The sequence below is a fragment of the Polyodon spathula genome, chromosome 17 (genome assembly GCF_017654505.1).
Source record: "Polyodon spathula isolate WHYD16114869_AA chromosome 17, ASM1765450v1, whole genome shotgun sequence".
NCBI lineage: Eukaryota > Metazoa > Chordata > Actinopteri > Acipenseriformes > Polyodontidae > Polyodon > Polyodon spathula.
In genome coordinates, this window is record NC_054550.1 from 24,170,230 (window position 1) to 24,193,390 (window position 23,161).

A 23,161-nucleotide genomic window follows, 5' to 3' on the forward strand; every position below is an offset into this window, starting at 1 on the left:
TAAAAAGGAGATCCTCTGTGTGGGAACCAGTATGGATTTTTCTTCGTTCACAATCAGATCTAGCTGTTGAAAACAGTACATCATTGTAGCAAGATCCCAGATAGCTCGCTGTTGTCTATATAGGGGTACACCTGGATCCCCTGACCCCTCAGGAGAAGCAGCAGCTACTGACATCAGCATTATAAAGACCTCGGGGTTGTTGAAATTCCAAATGGGAGCACATGGAATTGAAAATGTTGACCTCTTATGGTGATTCAGGTACTGTCGTGTGGGTCCCAGATTAGCACATAGAAATATGCATCCTTCTAGTCCACTAGTGCCAGCCAACATGATGGAGCTAGCGACTGTATTACCTGGTGGAGAGTCAGCATTTTGAATGTTGGAGATACTATAAGTTTGTTGAGACTCCTGAGGTCTACAAATCGGTTGTTTCCCTGGTTATTTCCTTTTTTTTTGTATTTTGGAACCACAAAATAATGGGAATAAACAAGGAAAAATACCCTTCTGCATCGTTTCCCTTTATACTATCGGGTGGGATTCGTGTCATAATGCACGGACATAAAAATACCTTCTCCTGGGAGAAGAGGGCAGTTTGTCCATGTTTTTCCTAGCCCGACAGCGGAAACATTTCATTATTTTGTGGAGTCCACAAAGAACTAGTAAGAAGCATATGTTTTTGTGAATATGTACTTAATGTTTTTATTTGTTTAAAACGATGTATGGTACTATGTTCAATAAAGATCTTAATTTACATGCCTCACTTCCAGGTGTTAAGTTTGACAATTACCTCCATCTAAGTTTGTGAGATACAGTGTGAAGAAAGGGAAGATGGAAATCACCATCTGTATACTGCACAGGCTGTGGCTGGTATTAATGAAGATCAGCAGTCTGTCTTGGCAGCAACCTAAACACCTAGCAGGGTACTCACCGCAGGCAGGTACTCATGCAATCTATTGATGGAACCGCTTCTGCAAAGATGGACATATAGACCTGCAAAACAACAGCAGAATATATCATCAAACCTGGAACTCCCAGTCACCGAATACCTTTCAGTTTGATTTAGATGTTATTTACAGGGTATCTTAACACGTGCACACTAATCTCAATAAGATACATAAATATACAAAATACCAACATGAAAGGCATGGATAAACATACTGTATATAGACCAATATATTCTGCCATATACAGTGCCTTGAAAAAGTATTCAGCCCCCATCCCTTTTTTCACATTTAAGAGTCTCACAGCCTGGGAATCTGATGCATTAGATTGGGAATTTTTATTTGTGAGTCACACATTCTTCTTCACAGAGTACCCCCAAAAAGAAAGAAAATAGTAAACAATAAAATCATAAATTAAAAACTGAAATGTCATCATTTTTTAAGTATTCATCCCACTGGGTCAATACTTGGTTGAACCACCTCTGGCAGCTATTACAGCCAGCAGTCTTTTCAGATAAGTCTCTATTAACTTCGCACACCGTGATGGAGCAATATTTGCCCATTCCTCCTTGCAAAATTGCTCAAGCTGTGTCAAGTTAGTTGGGGAACGGTAATGGCCAGCAATTTTGAGGTCTTGCCACAGATTTTTCAATGGGATTAAGGTCAGGACTCTGACTGGGCCACTCAAGGACATCTATTTTCTTCATTTTAAGCCACTCCAGTATTGCTCTGGCAGTGTGCTTTGGATCATTGTCTTGTTGAAAGACAAACTTCTTCCGCAGTTTGAATTTTCTGGCAGGGGGGCACGGGTTTTTATCCAGGATTTCTCTGTATTGTGCTCCATTCATTCTCCCATCACCAGTGGAGTGAAATGTAGTGTAGCAGCGAAAGTACAATTTTAATCACAGGACAAAACACATCACATCCGGTGTGTGGAGACCTTATGTCCTCATAATATAAATATATCACTATACAAGAGCTTTTATCTTAATATATTGACTGTGATGTACAAGTATACTGATCCAGCAGTGTGCTTGGCAAGATGATAAGCCAAACAATCCAATACAGGTCATACAAAACACCAGAATACTGAGGTCCATCAAAAAAAAAAAAAAAAAAAAAAAACTGAACGTAGATTTATCATGTAGTTCCCGTAAATCTGGAATTCAGTGTTACAGATGGCACTCACCGGCCAGAAGCCTGGAGATTGGGAGGTGGATGCTAACAGGGTCCTGGGACACTTTGTATGGTTTGCAGCGCAGAACATGGTTACACATGTGGGTGTCTATTTCTTCACTCTTGAATGGCTGATTAGTACAGGAAATCAAAGTGTTGTAGCATTCCTTGTAACCCTGCAGCAGCAGCTCTTCCTGCAGAAATAGACAAGTATTATACAGAAGTGTTTAGAACAGTATAGGCGGATTTATTCTTGATATAGATCAAGTCTTCAATGTGTTTAAATTTTTCTGGAGGGATTCGTGACCAATCTGCAACCAAAAGTCCAGATTTAAATAACTTTTAGAAGATCTCAATATGCTTTCTCAAATTACATAAAACGCTACATACCTAGCTCTAACAAAACAACAATGTTTTGTCTGTCACAGTGACCTGTTTAAAAGTCTGCCTCGAATCATTCTAGTTTTATCTTAAAAGGGAAGATGTGTTTGTTCAGTAGTTACTGGTCATGTTAATGCCAAGGATAATAGTTGTTCTAGGATTTCCCTTAGATATCAATATGTAATTTTCAATACTCTGTATCGTCAAGCAATTATATGCAAAAGAAGGTACTTTTATCTTATCAAAGAAAGCAAGGTATTGATATCACTTGCACTGTTCTCTCAATAACAACAAATTCAGCAAACAGCAGGGTATGAATGGGGTGGATATGCTTGTTTGGTGCCACTGGTGGTTACTCACGTCAGCTGTGCACCAGTCCTGGAACATGGAGAGGGTGTGTCTCAGCTGGATCTGAATGGAAAAGCCTGCTTCCCATTCCGGCTCCACCTCTATGTGCTGCCCAAACTGCCTCTTTACTTCTTCCATCCCCTGAAACACATGGAACCCCTAGGTTAGACCTTCTTTAAGGTTAACTTCTCTAACCCATAAGATGTTCAAAAATGGCATTTGTCCTAGTTCTGTAAAGCAGAAACAGGTTTGTGTCTTTCTTGGGTGCTGTTGTAGCAATGCTACAAGAGTGAACAGGAAACTGTACAGTACTCAAGCAGCAAAGGTTCCTGCCTCCCTTGCCTTTTATGATGCTTGGGATTGGTTTTGGCTTCTGCTGATCCAATATTGACTTTAGTATTTTACTAAATATCTGTCGTTACCTGTCTGTGAGCTTATCAGAAATTCTAACTGCTTATTACTGAACCAACCTCCTCATTCTATTCAAATCATGTGACAAACTTGGCTGGTCCTGCCTGTACAGAGTAGGTTGGGTCCATAGAGTTGAAAGGTCACATTGTGGCAGGGTTTGAACGGAATGAGCAAGTTTGTTCAGTGCTAGGCAGTTTGAGGTCCCCAGACAGTCAAGTTTAATGCCAGGTAAGGATATTTCAAGCTACTTATTAATTAGGGTTTCTTAATATAATAATCCCTGAAATATCTTCCCTTTCCTGGTTTATAAGAACTATGTTGGTTAATGCCATGAGACTCACTCTCTCCAAACTGAAATAGGTTAACAAGCTGAGATCCTCTGTAAATAACATTTAAATCAAAGTAAAAGCAATTTGGATACTGGGAGGAAGGTACCTACCTGCATGCATTTTAGCATTCCCAGAAAGGCTCTGAAACCTTCCATGAACTGTTGCCGGAGTCTCTCAGTCCAGATGGTTGGCTTACTGATCAGAATGTACCTATGGAGACACAACAACAGCTTGCTGAGCAATTCTGATTCTCCCATGACACCAGCCTCTAGAAGTAAGTTAGACACAAGCGTCGATATTGAAGCTGTTCTACATAATGTACTTTTATTCACAAAGTTTAATAACATTGTTCTTTGTAGTTCTTTAAACTGAAACCATTAAGAAGCTTGTACTGTTTTCTCTGTTCTCTTCTAGAAGTAGTCCACTTACTTCAGATCGTGGAAGACCACCTGTATCCTGAAAAACCTCTCCGAGTTGTACCCCTGAAAGTGGAAGCGGTTATTGTCATCCAGGTGCTCAGACAGCATCTCCATCACAGTGTCAATAATCACCTTGACCACGTTCCCCTCCTCAATCAGCTGCCTGGCCTGCAGAGAAGAAGGGCAAAGTCAATGGGTGAGCAAACAGAGACAGTGGCACAGAGACAAATGAGCAAGAGTAAGAGATACAAGGAGATGACAGATTTAGAAAATGAAAGTGCGTGGGGGAGTGTAGTAGGGCGATTGCCCTGCACATGGGGAAGTTCGTGTTGGTGTAATTTGTATGTGGAAATGGGTTTATGGTATGTGCACTTTGGAGTTGTTTTATTTGATTAACTGATTGATTGTTTACAGACAGGCGCTCAGTTGAGACTTGCAACCTGCTAGAGAAAGGGCAGCAAGTGATTGGCTGGCCCGGTCCTCAATCAGCAAGTGGGTGAGTCTCGACTGAGTGTCCGTCAGCATAAAAATATCCGGTGGGGATCACTCTGGGCAACTGCAATGCCATGCTACACACAGGGGTGCTGCGTACACTCAGGAAGAGGGTGTCCGCTCTGCAGGAACGACAGCTACGCAACCCTTAAACTGCAACACGGTACTTGTGAAAGCAATGCCCAGCCATGGCTGTATGAAGAAGCAGGAGTCATCGTATGAATACCGGCTCATAAGTAGGTTAGTTTAGGGGATATTGATCCCAAGTAACGTATAGCGATGGTTACGTAGTGTAGCAGATTCCTGGAGTGGGACACCTCGTTCAATAAGGCTTTGTGGCACCTTTTATTTGTAGTTTTGGTACTGTGTTTTATTTTGCCTTTTGTACAGTCTACTTGTGTCCTCTGTGCATTACCATCCTCTTAGAGTCACATGATCCGTTTATTTACTTTCTGTTCTTTGGTGTTAATCAATCCTGCGTGCCATTATGGCATTTCAACACCATCTCCCATGTGTGTCTGTCTTGCATATATGCGGTTACCCACACATGGGTAAGGAGGATGAAACTAATCAACATGAAGTTACATGGATAACAAAAGTTTTGAGAACTGTATTATTATTGTTCTCAATAATTTGTGGCAACAAATACTGTTGGCCAACACCCACCTCTGTGTGAATGCAGGAATACATCATGCTTACCAAGTTTTTAAATTTTAAATACACAAAGGTTTGAGATTGTTGAGAAAGGTTACAATACAGGTTTAATTGGTGCACATGTGAAAAATGATTAGACATAGCCAGAGCGGAATTAAAAGACATAGAGGTACAGTTAGAAATAGACTGAAATACTATCATTCCTACCAGCGTGGGGACAGTAAAGATCTGGACAGACAGAGCTGTCACTGAAATACTTCTCTCATGGTCATCATTTATAAAGTCTTCTTGGAGCTGCTTATAGTTCTGTGGAAATATGAAATGAGGGATTCTATAACTCATAGTACAAACAAAAGTTCCACCTGATGTATCCTATGAAGTAGGTGCTTGTGGGATACTAGTTAAGAAAATAGGTTAACAGTGTTAAAATCAAAAACTTACATATGTGGCATTTACATCTGAAGGGTCCCACTCACCTTGGCAAACTCAATAGCAAACAGACGCTTATATTCAGTTTCCATCAGCAAACTGCAGACAATCAAGTCGTGAACAATCTTTCGGGCTCCTGCAGAAATAAATATCCAAGTTATACAACTGATCCAATCATACTTTGAGACAATATAATCAGATCATGTGACAAAATATCTGTAGCACAAGACTTGAAAAATATCCATCCCTAGTTATGAAAAAAAAAAAAAGAACCAAATGAATGTCATCACAAAGACGTTTTCCCATGTTGTCCCATGCTAATACACATTTTAAATCCTTGGTTAAGACCCCTCATTAAGAAACCCTTTTCCATCAGCCCTTCATGGTAACTTTCCCCTTTACTGCTGTCATTTGGGACCTCTATGTAACCAGATAGTGTTGTCCATTACTTGAATCAGGATCTAACCAGAGTTAAAAGACCCAATTAATACTAACCTTTATATAGTTTAGCATCACACAGCATGAGCCTGCTGATCAGACAGTGCAGCTCAGGGTCGAGTGCTGCCTGCAGGGACACTTGACAGAACACTTGTCGAAAGCCAACTGGGAACCAGAGAGGAAAGAAACAAACATTTCATTCTGACAAGATGTTAAAAGAAGGACATAAAACCACAGCACAAGTTCACGTATACGAGAGATGAGTTGAAATACTGACAGATAGAAAATTATATATAGTTTGAGAAAAAGGAAGACTGCTGTGTACCAAAATGATCAATAAGAAAAAATAAGAAAAGGAAAGGATATTTTAGTTACTTTAAAATGTAGAATAATTGATTACAAATCAATTATCAGGACGTTTCAGACTATAAGTCCTTCATCAGCTGAATACAAAAAAAAACAGTGTTGTCAGACCTCGAATAATGCAAAGAAAATAAGTTCAGATTCATTTTTAAACAACACAATACTAATGTTTTAACTTAGGAAGAGTTCAGAAATCAATATTTGGTGGAATAACCCTGATTTTCTAGCACAGCTTTCATGCATCTTGGCATGCTCTCCACCAGTCTTTCACATTGATGTTGGGTGACTTTATGCCACTCCTGGTGCAAAAATTCAAGCAGTTCGGCTTTGTCTGATGGCTTGTGACCATCCATCGTCCTCTTGATCACATTCCAGAGGTTTTCAATGGGGTTCAGGTCTGGAGATTGGGCTGGCCATGACAGGGTCTTGATCTGGTGGTCCTCCATCCACACCTTGATTGACCTGGCTGTGAGGCATGGAGCACTGTCCTGCTGGAAAAACCAATCCTCAGAGTTGGGGAACATTGTCAGAGCAGAAGGAAGCAAGTTTTCTTCCAGGACAACCTTGTACTTGGCTTGATTCATGCCAAATCTGCCCAATTCCAGCCTTGCTGAGGCACCCCCAGATCATCACCGATCCTCCACCACATTTCACAGTGGGTGCAAGACACTGTGGCTTGTAGGCCTCTCCAGGTCTCTGTCTAACCATTAGACAACCAGGTGTTGGGCAAAGCTGAAAACTGGACTCATCTGGGGGTGCTTCAGCAAGGCTGGAATCAGGCAGATTTGTCTTTGTGAAGGACGCATGAATCAAGCCAAGTACAAGGTTGTCCTGGAAGAAAACTTGCTTCCTTCTGCTCTGACAATGTTCCCCAACTCTGAGGATTGGTTTTTCCAGCAGGACAATGCTCCATGCCACACAGCCAGGTCAATCAAGGTGTGGATGGATTTATTTTGAATTTGGGAGAAATGTTGTCAGTAGTTTATAGAATAAAACAAAAATGTTCACATTACCCAAACACATACCTATAAATAGTAAAACCAGAGAAACTGATAATTTTTTTGCGGTGGTCTCTTAATTTTTTCCAGAGCTGTATATATAAGTGAAGACCTAAACATTGTAGATCAGTAATGTGACCTAGGAAATAGAACTCCACTCAACATGGCAGACTGCTTGTTCAAATGGCTTTTCTTCTCTATTAGACACTGAAATTATTTCATTAGTTATAATAGGGACGTTTTTTGAAAAAGTTAATTTGACGAAGCGTTAAATCAGAGGGAGAACTTCATGTTTTGCTAGATCCTACTGCAGGAACTGGAATAAGGCCTTAGTAGTACATTTCAAGGGCACTTGTACAGTTATGTATTTTATATCCATAAAAAACCATCTGTGCATTGCTCATAACCCTCCAAGATTATGCTAAAGAATCAAATCAAATGATGCAATATTTTTATTCAAGAGAATATGAAGTACGCATATTCTTACACAATCACTGGAGGGATTACTTATTGAGATTTTAGATTACAATGGGACTTTACCAATATAGGAAAAAAATAATACTTGGTTATAAATAGACAAATTCATCGACAAAACAGAGCAGACCTGAGTAGTTGACAACTTGCTGGAACCAGGTCCCAAGACGCAGGGCAAAGCTCTGGTGAGCCATGACAGCGGAGTGCAGAATCTCCACTCGCAGAGGCTGCAGGGAGATGTGTTCTGAATTGGACTGTAAACAAAAAGGCAGAAACCAGGTGTTCATATTCTCTGCACCACATGACAAGTCCTGCCTCTTACTCTAGAAGCAGCTGCAATTCCCACCCAAAAAGCAGCCCAAGTAAATAGGGGATAAACAGGGGATTCTAACAGACAATACTGTACATAAACCAGTCTTATATATGCTATTGAACTATAGAACACAAATTATAATTGAGATCATAGTCAAAAACATGTTCAGCAAGATCAAAGTTTTTCATTTATATTTTAACTCACCTGGATGGCTTGCTTTGCTTCCTGACAGGTCTGCAAAGTCCCTCTCTTCACAGCTCTGCGACCCTGGAGGAAAGGTAATATGTATTACTGAAGTGTGGCTCGATTGGAATTTTGCATGCTCTGGGGTCTGTTCACATGAATAAGAGCACAAACATAACACCTCTATACACTCCCTCCTATATGGGCCACATTAAGCATTACTGTCTTGCCATGCTAGAAAACTGACCAGATCTGAAGTCAATGGCACTTAATGAAAGACAAGATGAATTATTATCTACAAATAATGCCAGCTGCTGTGGATACTAATGGTATGATACATTTAACAAATGTGGTAAAATATTTTGAACTAGATCGCATTTGACTGAAATTTAAGTTGTTTTTTGTTTTTTTTTAAACTAGTTTCAAGATTCTGGAGGTTTTTACTAACACATGCACTTTCTAAACACAGTAGCTCTACAAACCAAACCTTGTTTTCCTAGCACAGAGGTACTGCACAGCTTGCTGTGTCACCCCTCTGCTTGCTCACTCACCTCTTTGTCTATGAGGTTGGTGTGGGTCTGTGCCTCCCCCAGGCCACAGTGAACTGACCTCTGGAGGGTGTAGATCACATGGTCATAGGAATGGTGTTCATCATTGTACAGCACGCAGTAATAAGTGTCTTCTTGCACACTACACAACAGAATCAGAAACACAAATTACAACTCTCTGGACATCCAGCATTGGGAAAAATATTAATCTGTTTACCTGTGTTTGCACAAAGTAATTTTGTTACAGTTTTGACAAAATCTCGTCTTCTGAGAGCTACGAAAACGTTAAACTGCAATGAACAAAACGCAATGTTCAAAAGTTCAGCACATTAAGAACCAAATGATTTTACAGCACAATAAAGGGGATCCAGTAATAACACTAATGAAACAGGTTGTGGGTTGAAGTAGGTTTTAGTGTACCTGGGCTGCAGCTCAGCAGGCAGCTCCTGTCCCTCCTCCCACACCAGCATGTCAACAGTGTATTTGAACAGGACCTGGAACAGCATTCGGCCTCTCTCCATCAGGCCGTCCTCCAGCTGGCTCTCGGCTCCCTGCATCGCAGACAAACCACAACCCATCACAACACACAAGGGAGCACCGCTGTACGAGAACAGCATTGTGTAAATGTCTAATCTATTAAAACATATTTTTGCAGCCTTACAAGGAAGTAGTGCCAAATAAGTGTTGCTTGATAAGTTCCATGGCTGTTGAGGAAACTGTACCAGATAACTTAAGGGCGAAAAAAGACAGAGCTTCAAAGTTTTAACTAGAGCTGTGTTCAAAGGTTCGATCGCTAGCCAAGATTTCGAAGGTTCATCAGGTGGCATTCACACAGTTTTTTTTTTCTTTTTTTTCCTGTTAATAGAAACTGTCTGACAATGTGTGATTGAATACTATAAAACGCACATTAAATGTCAATCACATGCAAAATTAGATCTTTTGATGTGTATAATGCATATTACTTAAAGAAAAGTTGCTGTATTAAAATCCATTACCAAACCATTATATGTAGCAACTATATATGGCGCCACTGTCGTGCACTGGAGCAAGATGTATTATGCCAAAGCACTGGGGGAGGGGTAGCTATGGCATTGCTTCAGTAAAATATGTACTGAATACCTAGTGTAGAAGACATTGTAAGAGAAGTGCTATGGTGGCATGTAACATACAAAATATATGCAAACACAAAAAACTGAGTATCAGTCTTATGTTGTATGTTTTGCATGGATACCTACAATTAATATCAAGACAAAAATAACTTAGAAGTTTTCAATGGAAAAAAAAAACAGCTGGTTTTCATACCAGTGTATATACTAGTTCTTTTGGCAGGACACCAAAAAAATCCCAAAAATGATGGAATAACTATTTTATCACACTTCCTCTCTACTTCCAGGAAATCTACTCCCCTGTGTGTTCTGTTTCAAAGAGAGCTTGGGGTAAAACAAATTGCAGTTCTGTATGGTATAACAGATATATTTGAGACAAGATATACGGCTACCACGTGCTCAAGGGGTGATCTGAGTCCAAATGTAGGTATTATGTTCTGTCTTTGAGCCATGACCTGGTAATATACACAGATAAGAAATGGGAGAGGCTGTACATGTACTTTCTAAGCATGCATCCTTAAACACTACTGGGAAGAGGAAGATACATTTATTGCATCCCTAGAGATTGAATACTGTTTTTACTGTTGACCAGGAAAAGTGACCCGAGAGTCAAGACACTGAATGATGCTGAAGTCTACCAGTATGTTTAAAGTTAAACTCGATCCAATTTATTAAGTAATATTTTCTTTAAGACCTAAGCGTCACCCCTTGATGATCTTAGTAGGGTTAAGTCAATTAAAGCTAATTGGCCATAAGGTTCTGAAAAAGGTTAAACAAATCTGGAAGCATAATTTGTGTACTTTTATTTAGATACATTACATACACACAGCACACAAAAAACATATTTTAACACAAGAAAACAAAGTACATTAAAAGCTTTACCTGTTTTAGTGCATGTGACCCTTTCAATACTTAGTGCTTATTAGTGCTCAATTGTGCTCTGACCTTAGTGTGGAAATGACATTAGTGGGAGATGGAGAGCAGTCTGGTTCAATTCAAAAGAGGCACCTGCAGTTTATGGAAAGGCGGCAGATAGACAAGCTTCCCTCTCTCTGGGATAAACATGTTAAATGTTTGTTAAATGGGCGTGCTGGAGATAATATCTTGAGTGGCTGACTGATGTATTTAGTAAGAGGTAAAGCATAAAGGGCAGCAGCTGGTGGTGCATTTTCAGTAGGTAAGGATGTTTGGTATAGGGGTCCTTCGGATGAGACGTAAAACTGAGGTCCTGTTGTAGTGACTCTGCAGCAGCAGCTGATGCATAGTTCACCCCTACTCTAAGTCACTTTGGATAAAAGCATCTGCTAAATCAGTGGTTCTCAAAAATATATCAGACAATATAAATGTACTTTATTTTTTACAAGAAGAAAACAACTAAACTGTAGTAGTCAGTTCTTTGAAGACTACAAAGTTACTAAATGTTACTGCATGCAATTATCTGGGTGTCAGAAATTCTAGGTAATGAAACATCTCTTGGGAGTTCTAAACCACTGAAAACTGAACAAAGAAAGAATAAAGGATACTTTATATACTGTATGATGAAATGCAATTGAACCAAGCACAGACAATTTTATGAAAGCAGTTGCAACCTGGTATAATTGTATACTCTGGAAAGACCAGATGAGAAATACTGGATTCTACCTTATAATTAAGCAAATAAGAACATATGTTGTTATGCTGATAAGTGCATGTGCTTGAATGCAGAGTTATTTTAGAAAATTGTGTGAAAAAGAAATGTGAATATCTATCAGAAAATCACCTAATTTGATCCCGTCTTGCACTTACCTTCAGCTATGGGGTTACTGGCTAATACAAGAATCCAAAGGAGCAAAAACAGTTTCCCCAGAAAACAGTGTGTACTCAAGTACACGCACATACATTCATTGTTGTGATTACACAGTAATGATTCCTAGTTATCATGTCTTACTGGGAAGCTACCTACATGGGTCACTAACCAGTTAACTTGAAGCCACAACCAAGTTGGCTGGACCTGCTTACAGCCCAGTTTTTCTTGGCCTTTTTTCTTCCACATCTTTCTGGATCTCAATCACTTTCAGATGTTGTTTACGTGTCTGCCTTTTCCCAGAGAATACATAGTCAGTTCCCTTGAAGTATGAAAGAGAGCAACGGGTCTCTTATGTTTACCCAAGAGTATAAAACAGCTGAAGCCCGGGGTTAGAGAATACGTTTGCATGCATATATGCATATATGCATGCATATATATATATATATATATATTATATATATATAATATATATATATATATATATATATATTCAATATATATATATCACCCCCATGTCCTACATACAGTCTGTGCATGGTCAAAGGAGATGAGAGAGTGGTTCCAGGCATAGAGTAAGCACCTCCAGGTTCGTGCTTCTTACATGACGGCCCTGTTTTCCAGGCCTCCATATCACCACAGTCACAGAAACCTCCCCCTGAGGATGAATGCATCTAGGAGAGGAAATAAAACACAAGTGCTTTTAGTGAGGGAGTCAATCACAAGGGGTGATCCACAGAGTTTTTAGGATTCATTAGACAACACTAAATGCATACCTGATTACAATGTGTCAGGCTTTAACCCTTTCCATTCATCATTTGGTTCTTTAGTAGTTCTCTACTCTCTCAAATTTCTTTTTTTTTATCAATTATTTTTATTTTAGATATTTAATTATTCAATACGATGATGGTCAGCAGAACCATTCCTGTGCCATAGCTTAAAGCACAAACTAAATAAAATGTATATCCAAGTACTGAAGATGGGGGGAAAAAAGGCAAAATCTATAACAAAAGCAACACTACAATAAAAAAAAAATGAATCAAACAAAATTAACTGATGGGCATGTTTGAGAACAAAAACCTGGGGGCACAGTCTAAGTGCAATGTCATATCAGAGACAATGGTTTGTATAACGGATATGTGAAATAGACCTATATCATTGATGTGTCCACTGATTTAAATAACGTAACAATGAAAAGGTTATATTTTTGTTGGACAACACAAGTAATGTAACTAAGAAAACCAACGAGCACATCTGTGTACCAAATATTAATTTTCAAGCCAAAATCGTTTGAGGTATTAGTAGTATACCTCAGCGATACCTCAGTAGCAGCGACTACTGACCCGGGTCATGAGTACAGGAAATGAGAAAAACCAGGGAGAGACAAGGTAAAGTTAGTGTTTTGGAATGACGCCATTTAAAGCAAAGACGCCAGTAAGCATACGTATTCCATCTGAGGACCAGGCTGAATACTGAACGAATAACAGAGTAAAAAACATCCCTAGAATATAACAGACAAAAGATTTACAGTAATACAGACATGTTTACTTTGCTATATATTTAATACCAGTATAAGCCACAAGAAAAATTTGCCGCACCATGGACAGCAATCTTACCTTGTAGCGATGGTTCCTATGAACACTGTTTTGGAAACAGTCCATGCAAAGCACACATGTGGGATCAATAGCACAGTCCCTGTAATATAAGACAGGAGAGTGCAGTTAGAACTGTGTACTCACAAATATTTCCCCAGTATCCAAAAACAAAAGGGATATTGCATAAACATGTAAAGTTAACAGCAACTACTATCAAGATCATTTTGATGACCAAACTCTTGTAGTGTATTAGTTCAAAAATATAATGGGCTTGCCATTAGTCAATAACTAACAAACTATAACATTAGTCATCATTCGCTGTTATTCAGAGGACTGCCAAAACAAATGCTTTGTCCTAAGAAAATATGAAATGAAATGTCTAATTTAAAAGAAAATAAACAGGACACAATCGTATTAATGACACCAAGTAACGTAAAAGAAATACTTTTTTGTTAAACCAAGTGGCTTCTCTATGCTTCTTTACCAGCTGCTTCTGCTTGTTGAAGTGATTATGGGGAATTGCACCAAGCTTTAAATACACAAACAATACTGCACATTCAGCAAGTAAAGCCAGAAAGCCATCAAGCAATGCTTGTTTAATTGCAACACTCCCACATCTGCCTGCTGATGTTTTTACAAACATTAGAATATACACGATGATACAGACCGATTAAAACTCGAACGGCTTTCATCCAGGACATATAGATTAATGTTAAATAAGACTGTATATTCAATTGGAAGGATGAGAAGGAATTATCAAACAATTGATGTCTGAGATCACAAACTCCTTATGCAGTAAAACCTGCACAATCCGCTGTCACTAGGGACTGGAAAATTGTGCTGGATTAGATAGTGTGCTGGATTAGAGTTAGTGTAACAAATGTAATACTGTATATGAGAGGTCAAATGACAAAACTATTTCAACACTTTACAAAAACAACTTTATTACTATACATACACAGTATAATAAACAATATAATGCCTCAGCAAACTATTTACCTGTTATTAGAACAAGCCTGTTTAAACCATTCCCACAGAAAGACGTTCACCTGTTCATAATGTACCTGCATAATGGATTCACACACTTTCTGCTGGCATTCAGGTTCTCAGTTTTGGTTTTAAGCAAGCATCTTTTCTCTTCAGAATGTCAAACGATTTGTCTTGCATTTTTTAATTTTTCACTTACAGTAGCTCTTTGTGTTGATTTTGGTAAACATTCAGCTTTTTGATAAGCACCTATTTTCTTTCAAGAGATAGCTCATAGTGTGGACATTTACAAATTTATTTTCTGTTTAACAGCTGCAAAGTTGAGAATGGCACCGGCGGGCATGCAAGTAAAAATGCAACATCTTGATTTTGATTTATTTTTTTATACTAGTTTTAAACAGAAAAGAAAAATTACATGAAGCAGTGCCATGTTGTACAGTCAGATTTACACTGACTTTAAGTAGAAGAGACTTAAAAAACTTGCCAGAACGGAGAGGTTCCAGATTGTAGAGGGTATGAAACCATTCATTTCAATAAGGATTCGGTCTGGACTCGAAAATGATAACGAATTATACAGAATGCCAGTATGTAGAGGGGCTGGATTAGACTTCAATGTGGCAGTGTCAACACCCAAGATGGATTTAATAAGCCAGAATGCTCATAATCTAAACGCTTCTTGAAGAGTACAGCACCCTTTTAGAATCATTCCAGGTCAAGTAGACCAAAGGAAGGTGATCGACCCCTTGTGTCAATGATGTTTATGCTCATCAAGTGGACAAGAGCTCTTTTTTTCATACACAATACTCAGGAATCCTTTTATCCATCACATGTGGTTTATGTTTCAACACCTTCCCCACTTGAACTGGAACTACCCTATACTTCAATTCAGAAGATCCCCAGGGTGACTAACCTGCAAGTGTAAGTGGTCTCTCCCTCCTTGAAGACTCTGCCACAGAGCTGAGAGGAGCCGCTGCCCTGTTGCAGCTTCTCAAGGCCAAGCTGGGGGTCCTCTCCAAACAGATACCACTCCAGAGGCTGCAGCAAGGAGGTCCCCACCATCTCCTCCTCTTCTTCGGACAGTCCCGTCTTCTCACTCGTGCAGTAGATCCGGGGAACCTGCTCCGCTAGGTAGCGGTACAGCTCAGGACCACAGACCGGAGATTCCTGCCATTTCTGAAAGGGAAAGGTGGCAGGTTCAACTACATTAATTTATTAATCCATGAGACCAGGTGGGCCATTTTTTGAAAACATTTGTCATGAACATTACATAAACATGGCAATCCCCCAATGCCCTGTACTGAGACAGAACAACCATTTCTTATTAATTACTCATGTGTTCCACATTCTCTACTACAGACTAGATACTTCTCAGATTATCTCAGAATATTCCTATTGTTTGGAGCATTGTAGCTAAAAGTTACCAGATTGAAACACCCATTCTTATTTCCGGTCTAGAAGCCTCACTTGTAACGGCAGATTTTGGATGGGACAGTCCAATTCATCATTACACATAGCACTGCTACCTTTTTTTTAAAGTATATCGAACACAAATATTTTAAAATGACGCATATCTTTGAACTAGTCTTGGTTCCAAGTAATTTAAAGTGCAGATCTCAAAAATGCCCTCTGGAGGTATATTTTGTAATGCTATTTAAAGATTTAAGCAATAAATTCTGCTGACTCTGCGAGGTCTGTCTATGTTAATGATCTAAACAGAGGCGGAGCATAACTCATGAAATGCAATGCTGTTGAAATGATTATATGATTGGGTGCTCTAAACTTGTATTGAATTTGGGGATAATAGCTTTTTTGTCAGAAATTTTACAGATGCAACATTATATTAAGTTTGAGTCAGCAGGAGGCGCTGTGGTCCAGCAGAAAAAAATTTGCCCAACACTCTTCAGCAGGCCACAAAGGTCTAGGTCGGCCAGGGTGTCCTCAGCTCACCGCGCACCAGCGACCCCTGTGGTCTGACCGGGTGCTTGCGGGCTTGCCTGTTAGCTGCCCAGAGCTACGTTGTCCTCCGACACTGTAGCCCTGGGTGGCTGCATTGGTAAGCCTGCAGTGTGTAAAGACGCAGGCAGCTGACGGCACACGCTTCAGAGGACAGCGTGTGCTTGTCTTCGCCCCTTCAGCACAGAGGTGGTAGCAGTGAGCTGAGCCTAAAAAAATAATTGGACACAACTAAATTGGGGAGAAAATACAAATACAAAAAAAACTGCTATAGAACTGATCTGAAATTGCACCCAGAAAGGCAACAAACAGGTTGACCGTTTTATCAGCAGTTCAAGCACATTATCAAGAAATTACCAACATAGGAAAAAAGATATTGCATTACTAAGTACAGTACAATACAGGTAGCAAGCGAGTGTTGTTGTAAAGCTTACATCTGGTCCAGTAACATTTTAATAAGCATACCTTTTTTTTTTTTTACAACATGCATATTATTAGTTTAAAACATAATTACATGTATATACTCAGATTTGGGAAGATGGCACTCAAAAAAAAAAAAAAAAAAATTTAATCTTGGCAGCCTAATCTGTACTATTACTATTCTTACTGTAGCAGGGTAGCAGGAGAGAGCCCTGCACATTATTAAAAAGGGGCAGGGCAAAGCCCTGCTTGTATAGATGTTTTCGGTTGTTAATAATAATAATAATAATAATAATAATAATAATAATAATAATAATATTATTATTATTATTATTATTATTATTATTATTATTATTATTGTGTAAATGACAGCGTAGCCATGTTATTGTTTATTTGTACTTATTTTAAAATATATGTGAAGGCGTAGCCGTATGTTTTGTTTCTGTATTGTGTTGCAGCGTGGATGGGAAGCCCCAGAACGGAGCGAGAGAAAGAGAGGAAAAAAAAGAGGAAAGAAACGAAAACAAAAGTAAAAAAATAATCTAAGAACAATGAAGGCGATCTGCCCAGCCTGACACCAATAATTTGTTTGGTGTTTTGTGTTCGAGATTTGTTTTTGTTCGCCCTTTTTATTTGGCTCTGTTAGCAGTGTTTTTCTGTTAAAAATATTTTCTTTTTTGCATTAAAAAATAAACGGTTCCGCAGCGTCTTTTGCCCTGCAGTATTGCCTGTGTATTTTCTTCCTGCATTCGGATATATAATGAAGTACTGTGTTGTCTACTTCCTAATTCGGTGCAATGCACACATTGTAAGTCTGGTTAGCAGTCGGTGGCATATACATTTTTCTAAAGTCGTTTCTTGCAGAAAATCAGGAGACCAGTCCCGACCAAGCGTCTAAGTCCAGAACCAGTACCCAGTGACATTCGTGGTTTCAATCAGTTAAGTACCATGCTGAGCATTACTGAATACAACGAGTTCACTGAAAGTCAAATGATGATTTCACATCATTGCTCGGAATGCCAAACCATTGATGAAAAAGATCAGATCTTTCAAGTTATGTTCTATATTTATCCATGAAGCGGTACAACGCTGTGATTGATTTGTTTCACTGGGCAGACAACAATGCAAAAGAAAAACAGCGAGGATGTAAATCGGAATGCATTTCTACAAGCAGCTTTCAAGAAAACAGCAAACAAACTTATCGTGATCTATTTTGCAGAATATACGAATATGGTCAAACATGTATATTGTAAATTATTAATATTAGTAGATATTGCTTATTTGACAGCTAAATAGGGTTGAACAAGTAATGTTGTTCACTTGTCTAAATAAAAATAAGACTTCAACAAGTTATTAATCAATAATTTAATAATTGATAACACACAGCAAGTTTGACAAAACCCCTCCGTACATAAATAAACAATCGCATTGGGGTATTCAGCATGTACCACTTTTAGTGCCATAAAATAACACCACACCGGTACACCACAGATGTGTACTAAGTTCTCGTGGTAAAAATAAGGCAGGTGAAATGTAACTAAATAATAAAAAATAACGAAATAATAAAAAATAATAATACAAAATAAATGCTAAACCAGTTTCACTTACCATCCTGAGCTGGCAAGCTGCTTTTCCTTCACCTTCCGCCATCTTTCGCTCTACCGTACTTTGCGCTATCAAACGATTACAACTGACTGCGGTAAGGGAGACACTTTGCGGCAGTGTGGCAAGATGGCAGACATTTTTTTTTTTTCTTCTTTTTTAGTAAAATGATAAACATTCGAGTTGTGTAGTACTATGATTTTATATGAATTTGTGTATTAATTTACAAATATATGAACGATAATATATCAGTTAATGTAATGTATATATACACACACACACACTTCTGTATGAAACACAATAAAGGTCAGTTATTGTATATTTATTTTGCATACTTTTGAATGGTTATATATTATGCGCCAAAGTGTTTATATTTTATTATACCCAAGATCAACGTTTCGATCTGCAGGAGATCTTCATCAGGACAAAGAACATAACAAACACCACAAAAAATGTCAAATGTCACTAGGGCCGCTATGGTGGAGTCCACAGGAGGGAACTGTGCCAGCCCTATCGCCTCTGCACCTTCCATGGAGGCAAGTGCAGCCGCGCTCTTGGAGACACTGGGTGCCGAGGTCGGGATTTGCCAGAAGTATTTGGCCTCCTCCAGAAAGTCCAGGAACACCGGAAATGGCTAGGGGTCGAAGTCTGCGCTGGTCTGAATACAGACCTGCTATGTAAGGAAACTGCCTCCCAAGTTTGCGGCTCGTTCCATCAGCGGCCAAACCGAGCTCAAGGGCACTGGAACCTCAGAGCTGGGGACTGTTACTTGGGTCAGGTCTGGGTAGGAAGGACTCCTCATCCCAGGAACCCTCTATTGACAGCACGTCCTGTTCCCTCTCGCTCATCACCACATCCTGCTCTGAAACCTCTGGAGCAATCAACGGCAAAGCGGTGGTGAAGCATGCTGCCTGCTTAAGTGTCTGAGTATTTGGGCCATCTGGCCCTTTAACTCGGCAATGTTCCTTGCTTGATCCACGTTCCTCGCTCGCTTTCTACCTCTCGAGGGGGATCAAGAGCGGTTGCGGAACAAGCCTGTGCACAAGGTATACTATGTGCCAGGCTCAAGGGCTGGTGGAGGGAGGAGGCCTGGGATCCCGAGGCCAAAGGCGACTCTCCCAGGCTAGCCGCAAGGGTGCCTGTGAACTGTACCATTTTGTTTTGTAAGGTTTTCTCCTTGGATCCAGTGCAAATAGAGCAGGACATCTTGTCTGCCAAGGTAGCAGAGGTGTGATCTATCCCTAGGCACTTGACATGCAGGGTGTGTTTGTCCTGCGGGGGCAGATTCCGCCTGTAGGACATGCAGGTATGAAAATTCAACATTAGGCCACCAATCGCTGAAGCATTGATGGAGCCGAAGCACCAAAACCCTGCTGGTGCAATATGTGATTTCTGGGCCGAGGGCGTCGATGCACTGAGGTGTCGAGGCCCTTGGACACCGAGGGTATCGAAGCACCGAGGCTCTGGGGCACTGGGATGGAAGGTGCTGAAAAACACAGAGGACACCACTGTAGGGAGCTGCAAGGCTTCAAAAGCCTTGAAGTGCTGAGGTGTATAGTCCTCGAGGCACCGAGGGTACCAAGAGCACCGATGAGCAGAGCTTATAAGCCTCAAAGGCGCTGAAGCGATGAGGCGTTTAGTCCTCAAAGCACCGAGGGTGTCGAAGCACCGAGGTACCGAGGCTATGAAGTGGAGGGGCACTGAGGCCGTCGATGCGCAGGGCTTAAAAGCCTCAAAGGCGTCCAAGGAACCGAGGATGTTGAAGCACCGAGCTACTGAAGCTCTAGGGCAGCGTGGCAACGAAGGCGCAGCTGCACAGGGCTCAAAATGCCTTGAGGCATCGAAGTGCAGAGGTGTGTAACACTTGAGGCACCAAGGATGCCAAAGCACGAAGCCACCAATGTCGGGAACTGCTTGAACACTGGGGGCTCCAAGGCTTTAGTGCACCGAGGGCACCGCAGCACCGAGGACCCGAGAGTACCGTGGGCGTCGAGGCCTAGACACAGGAGCGCACCAAGGTACTAGGCTGTATGTCTGGGCTGCTTGCAGTCACACTACCAGGAACAGCGCTTAGCTTGCAACGGTCTGGAGCTTAGCCTGCAGACAGTTGCAGTCACACAGCAAGTGCAGCACGAAGCTTGCAATGGAGTGGAGCACCTAAGATAGCGTTTGGACCATGTGCAGCGCATAGCTTGCAGCGGGGTGGCACAGCCTACAGACCCGGAGAAGAGAGAGTGATAGGAAAGAATAAAAACAATATATTTTATTTACCTACCCACCACTTTATGGGTGAGTGGATGAATGTGCCTCTACTCGACAATAGGGCCAGATATAGGGCCTAAGAGGATACACGTGGTTGTTAATTATTTATTTATTTTTATAAAACTGCAAAGCAGTAAAGAAAAACACTAATAATATAAAACCGACAGGGCCACTAGGCCGCACACAGTGAGTGGGCGTGCCGAGGTTGCCTAGCGCCCTCGAGTGAAACAGTGGTGGCAGAGTGGGATGGACTCGCTGGAGGTTCATGTTCTCACTTCTCTCTCTTTTTTTTTACAGCTGCAAAAGAGGAAAAATATAGAGAGGTTTGAAAGCAGACTACGATCGCTATGCAATGTAGGCTGTTGAAATTGTATATTGTAATGGCAGGTGCCACAGCTGCCAGGCAGGGACTTTCCCCCCCCCGGATCCCTGGGCTGGGGGAATTCCCCCCGAGCTTACAGGCAGGGACTTTCCTGGATCCCTGGGCTGGGGAGTTTCCCCACAGCTGTCGGGCAGGGACTTTCCTGGCTGGTGAAATGCCCGCCCTGGATTGGCTGAAGCGGGCACTGCCTCCCGCCGGTTCCCCTATAAAAGGGGCTGGGAGCTGGACATCGGGGTTACCCTGGAGAAAAGGGACTGAGACCTAGAAATTGTATAAACTAGTTAATTTGGTCAGTGTTGTGTGTGGAAAATAAATCCAAGTGTTATACTTTGAGAAGCTCTGTTTTGTCTCCTTCTTGACATCGTTACATTTGGTGTCAGAAGTGGACGTCAGACTGTAGCCTGGTGAGCAAGTCCTGGGCACACTTGAGGCTGACAGAGCAGAGTGTAGTGTGCATGGTGGAAGGCAGCAGCAGGGCTGGTAGGTGACGTAATCACATACAAAGACATAAGCCCGATATACGCTCCTTGCAAAGGAGCCGGCTCTTTTATACAGCAGTATCGGCGCTATGCTTTAGTGCAAGAGGTCCTGGGTTTGCGCCGGCCCTCTGCCTGTGTATGGATTGCCTCGCCTTCTGTGAGGCGCCTGCCTGCATTAACTGAGATTGCTACTATATATATATATATATATATATATATACTAGACAGTTGCGTAGCGTTAGCTCAGCCTTCAGCTGCCGAGTTTCTGATGCCGGGGAAGTGGCAAGCCGACTTCCAGCAATAAAACTGCAAGGGAACTACAGAAAAAAAAACTCGAGAGAAAGAGCTCTTAAAAGAGTCAATCACACACGTGGAAGAGGGTAGTGTTATACTCACCCCATCTACCTGTTTGTAAAAAGCAAAAGACTTGGGGGCTCAGTGCAGTGACTATTTATTACCTCGGGAGGCGGGACTGAGGACGTCACTCCACGGAGGGGCCTATCGGTAGATTTGATATAAAATGCTCAACAAATACCTGACAAGCGTTTTCATGGATTTTGATTATTATTGGCAAACTGTGGCTACCCAAAAGTAAGTGCTACTTTACCTTTCTGCTGTGCATTATTTTAGTATTATATATTAATAATGTTGTATTCTGTTTTACAAAGCCTGTGCTAATCCGGTTTTGTGTTCTACTGCAGTTAATTTTTTTTTTTTCCAAGTGCTGGGCTGCTTTTAATCTTTTAATATTTTATGTGACATTTTTTGTTGCAGCCTACAGTGCCTTTACTGGATCAATACAATGTAAAAAGATGTAACATGTCTCGTAATGACTTTCTAATGTCAAAAGGTTGTTAATAAAAAGCTGCACATACTGCCTGTATTAAACTGTACACACAATTAGTAGTAATAATAATAATAATAATAATTACTAATAATAAATAGTAATTTTAAGATGTAGAAATCAATTACTGTAACACTGATTTAACCAAGATAACAAACTACATCAATACTGTAAGTTACCTTTACAACTGTATATGAAATCGCCTACTTTAATTGGCTTTACAAAAGGAAACAGACTATGCATAAATTGCTGGTTAACTTTACTCATCACGTTGTTCAGAAAAAAAAAGTTAGTAAAATGACAGTACTTTTTTGTTTGTTTTTAATTAACATTTAAAAAAATAAGAAATTAATTACAACTTTTAAAACGAAAGGTAGGCCTTCTACACCAAAATAATAAAATAATGCATATGCATTAGTAATGCGTGATTTTGGTGCGTTTTTCGGTTTTGCAGACCTGAACGCCTGTTTATGTATTAAATAAGTAACAACATTTAAACACACAAACTATCTATTTATAGCTAATAGTTCTATAAAGTTTATGATTAAGAACCTAAATCGTACAGGCTACTGTAACGTTACATAACAAAATCTGCAAGACACGGCTCTGTTCTGGTCAAAGCGTTATAAACATAGTAAAAAACAAACAAACAACGCCAATCAAAATTAAGTGCATTAGTAATTAACTACATCGACAATCAAAGTATACACAAGAATCATGCATCTAGCAAGCAAGAGTACATGCTATACATAAATTAAACTTGAAAAACACTGCATAATGCATAACGTTGAATGGTTTATTAATACAATCACTCACTGGACAGTAACATTTGGTAATTTGAACCACAACCG

General features: G+C 40.2%; 1 protein-coding gene across 1 annotated transcript in view; it reads right to left on the bottom strand.

Annotated features, from left to right (window-relative positions):
• The window catches only part of LOC121329670 (E3 ubiquitin-protein ligase UBR1-like), a 41,258-nt gene extending 22,849 nt beyond the window's left edge, over positions 1-18,409 (bottom strand). Inside the window, exons 1-16 of the mRNA XM_041275378.1 lie at positions 18,350-18,409; positions 15,279-15,541; positions 13,403-13,481; positions 12,315-12,460; positions 9,318-9,497; positions 8,901-9,039; positions 8,371-8,433; positions 7,984-8,107; positions 6,076-6,183; positions 5,628-5,716; positions 5,359-5,457; positions 4,016-4,173; positions 3,697-3,796; positions 2,859-2,987; positions 2,131-2,311; positions 929-990 (exon numbers count right to left, since the gene is read on the bottom strand). Coding sequence (XP_041131312.1) covers positions 929-990; positions 2,131-2,311; positions 2,859-2,987; positions 3,697-3,796; positions 4,016-4,173; positions 5,359-5,457; positions 5,628-5,716; positions 6,076-6,183; positions 7,984-8,107; positions 8,371-8,433; positions 8,901-9,039; positions 9,318-9,497; positions 12,315-12,460; positions 13,403-13,481; positions 15,279-15,541; positions 18,350-18,391 — 1,962 coding nt within the window. The 5' untranslated portion in view covers positions 18,392-18,409. The remainder of the gene's footprint in view (positions 1-928; positions 991-2,130; positions 2,312-2,858; positions 2,988-3,696; positions 3,797-4,015; positions 4,174-5,358; positions 5,458-5,627; positions 5,717-6,075; positions 6,184-7,983; positions 8,108-8,370; positions 8,434-8,900; positions 9,040-9,317; positions 9,498-12,314; positions 12,461-13,402; positions 13,482-15,278; positions 15,542-18,349) is intronic.
• Between the last annotated feature and the right edge of the window lie 4,752 nt (positions 18,410-23,161).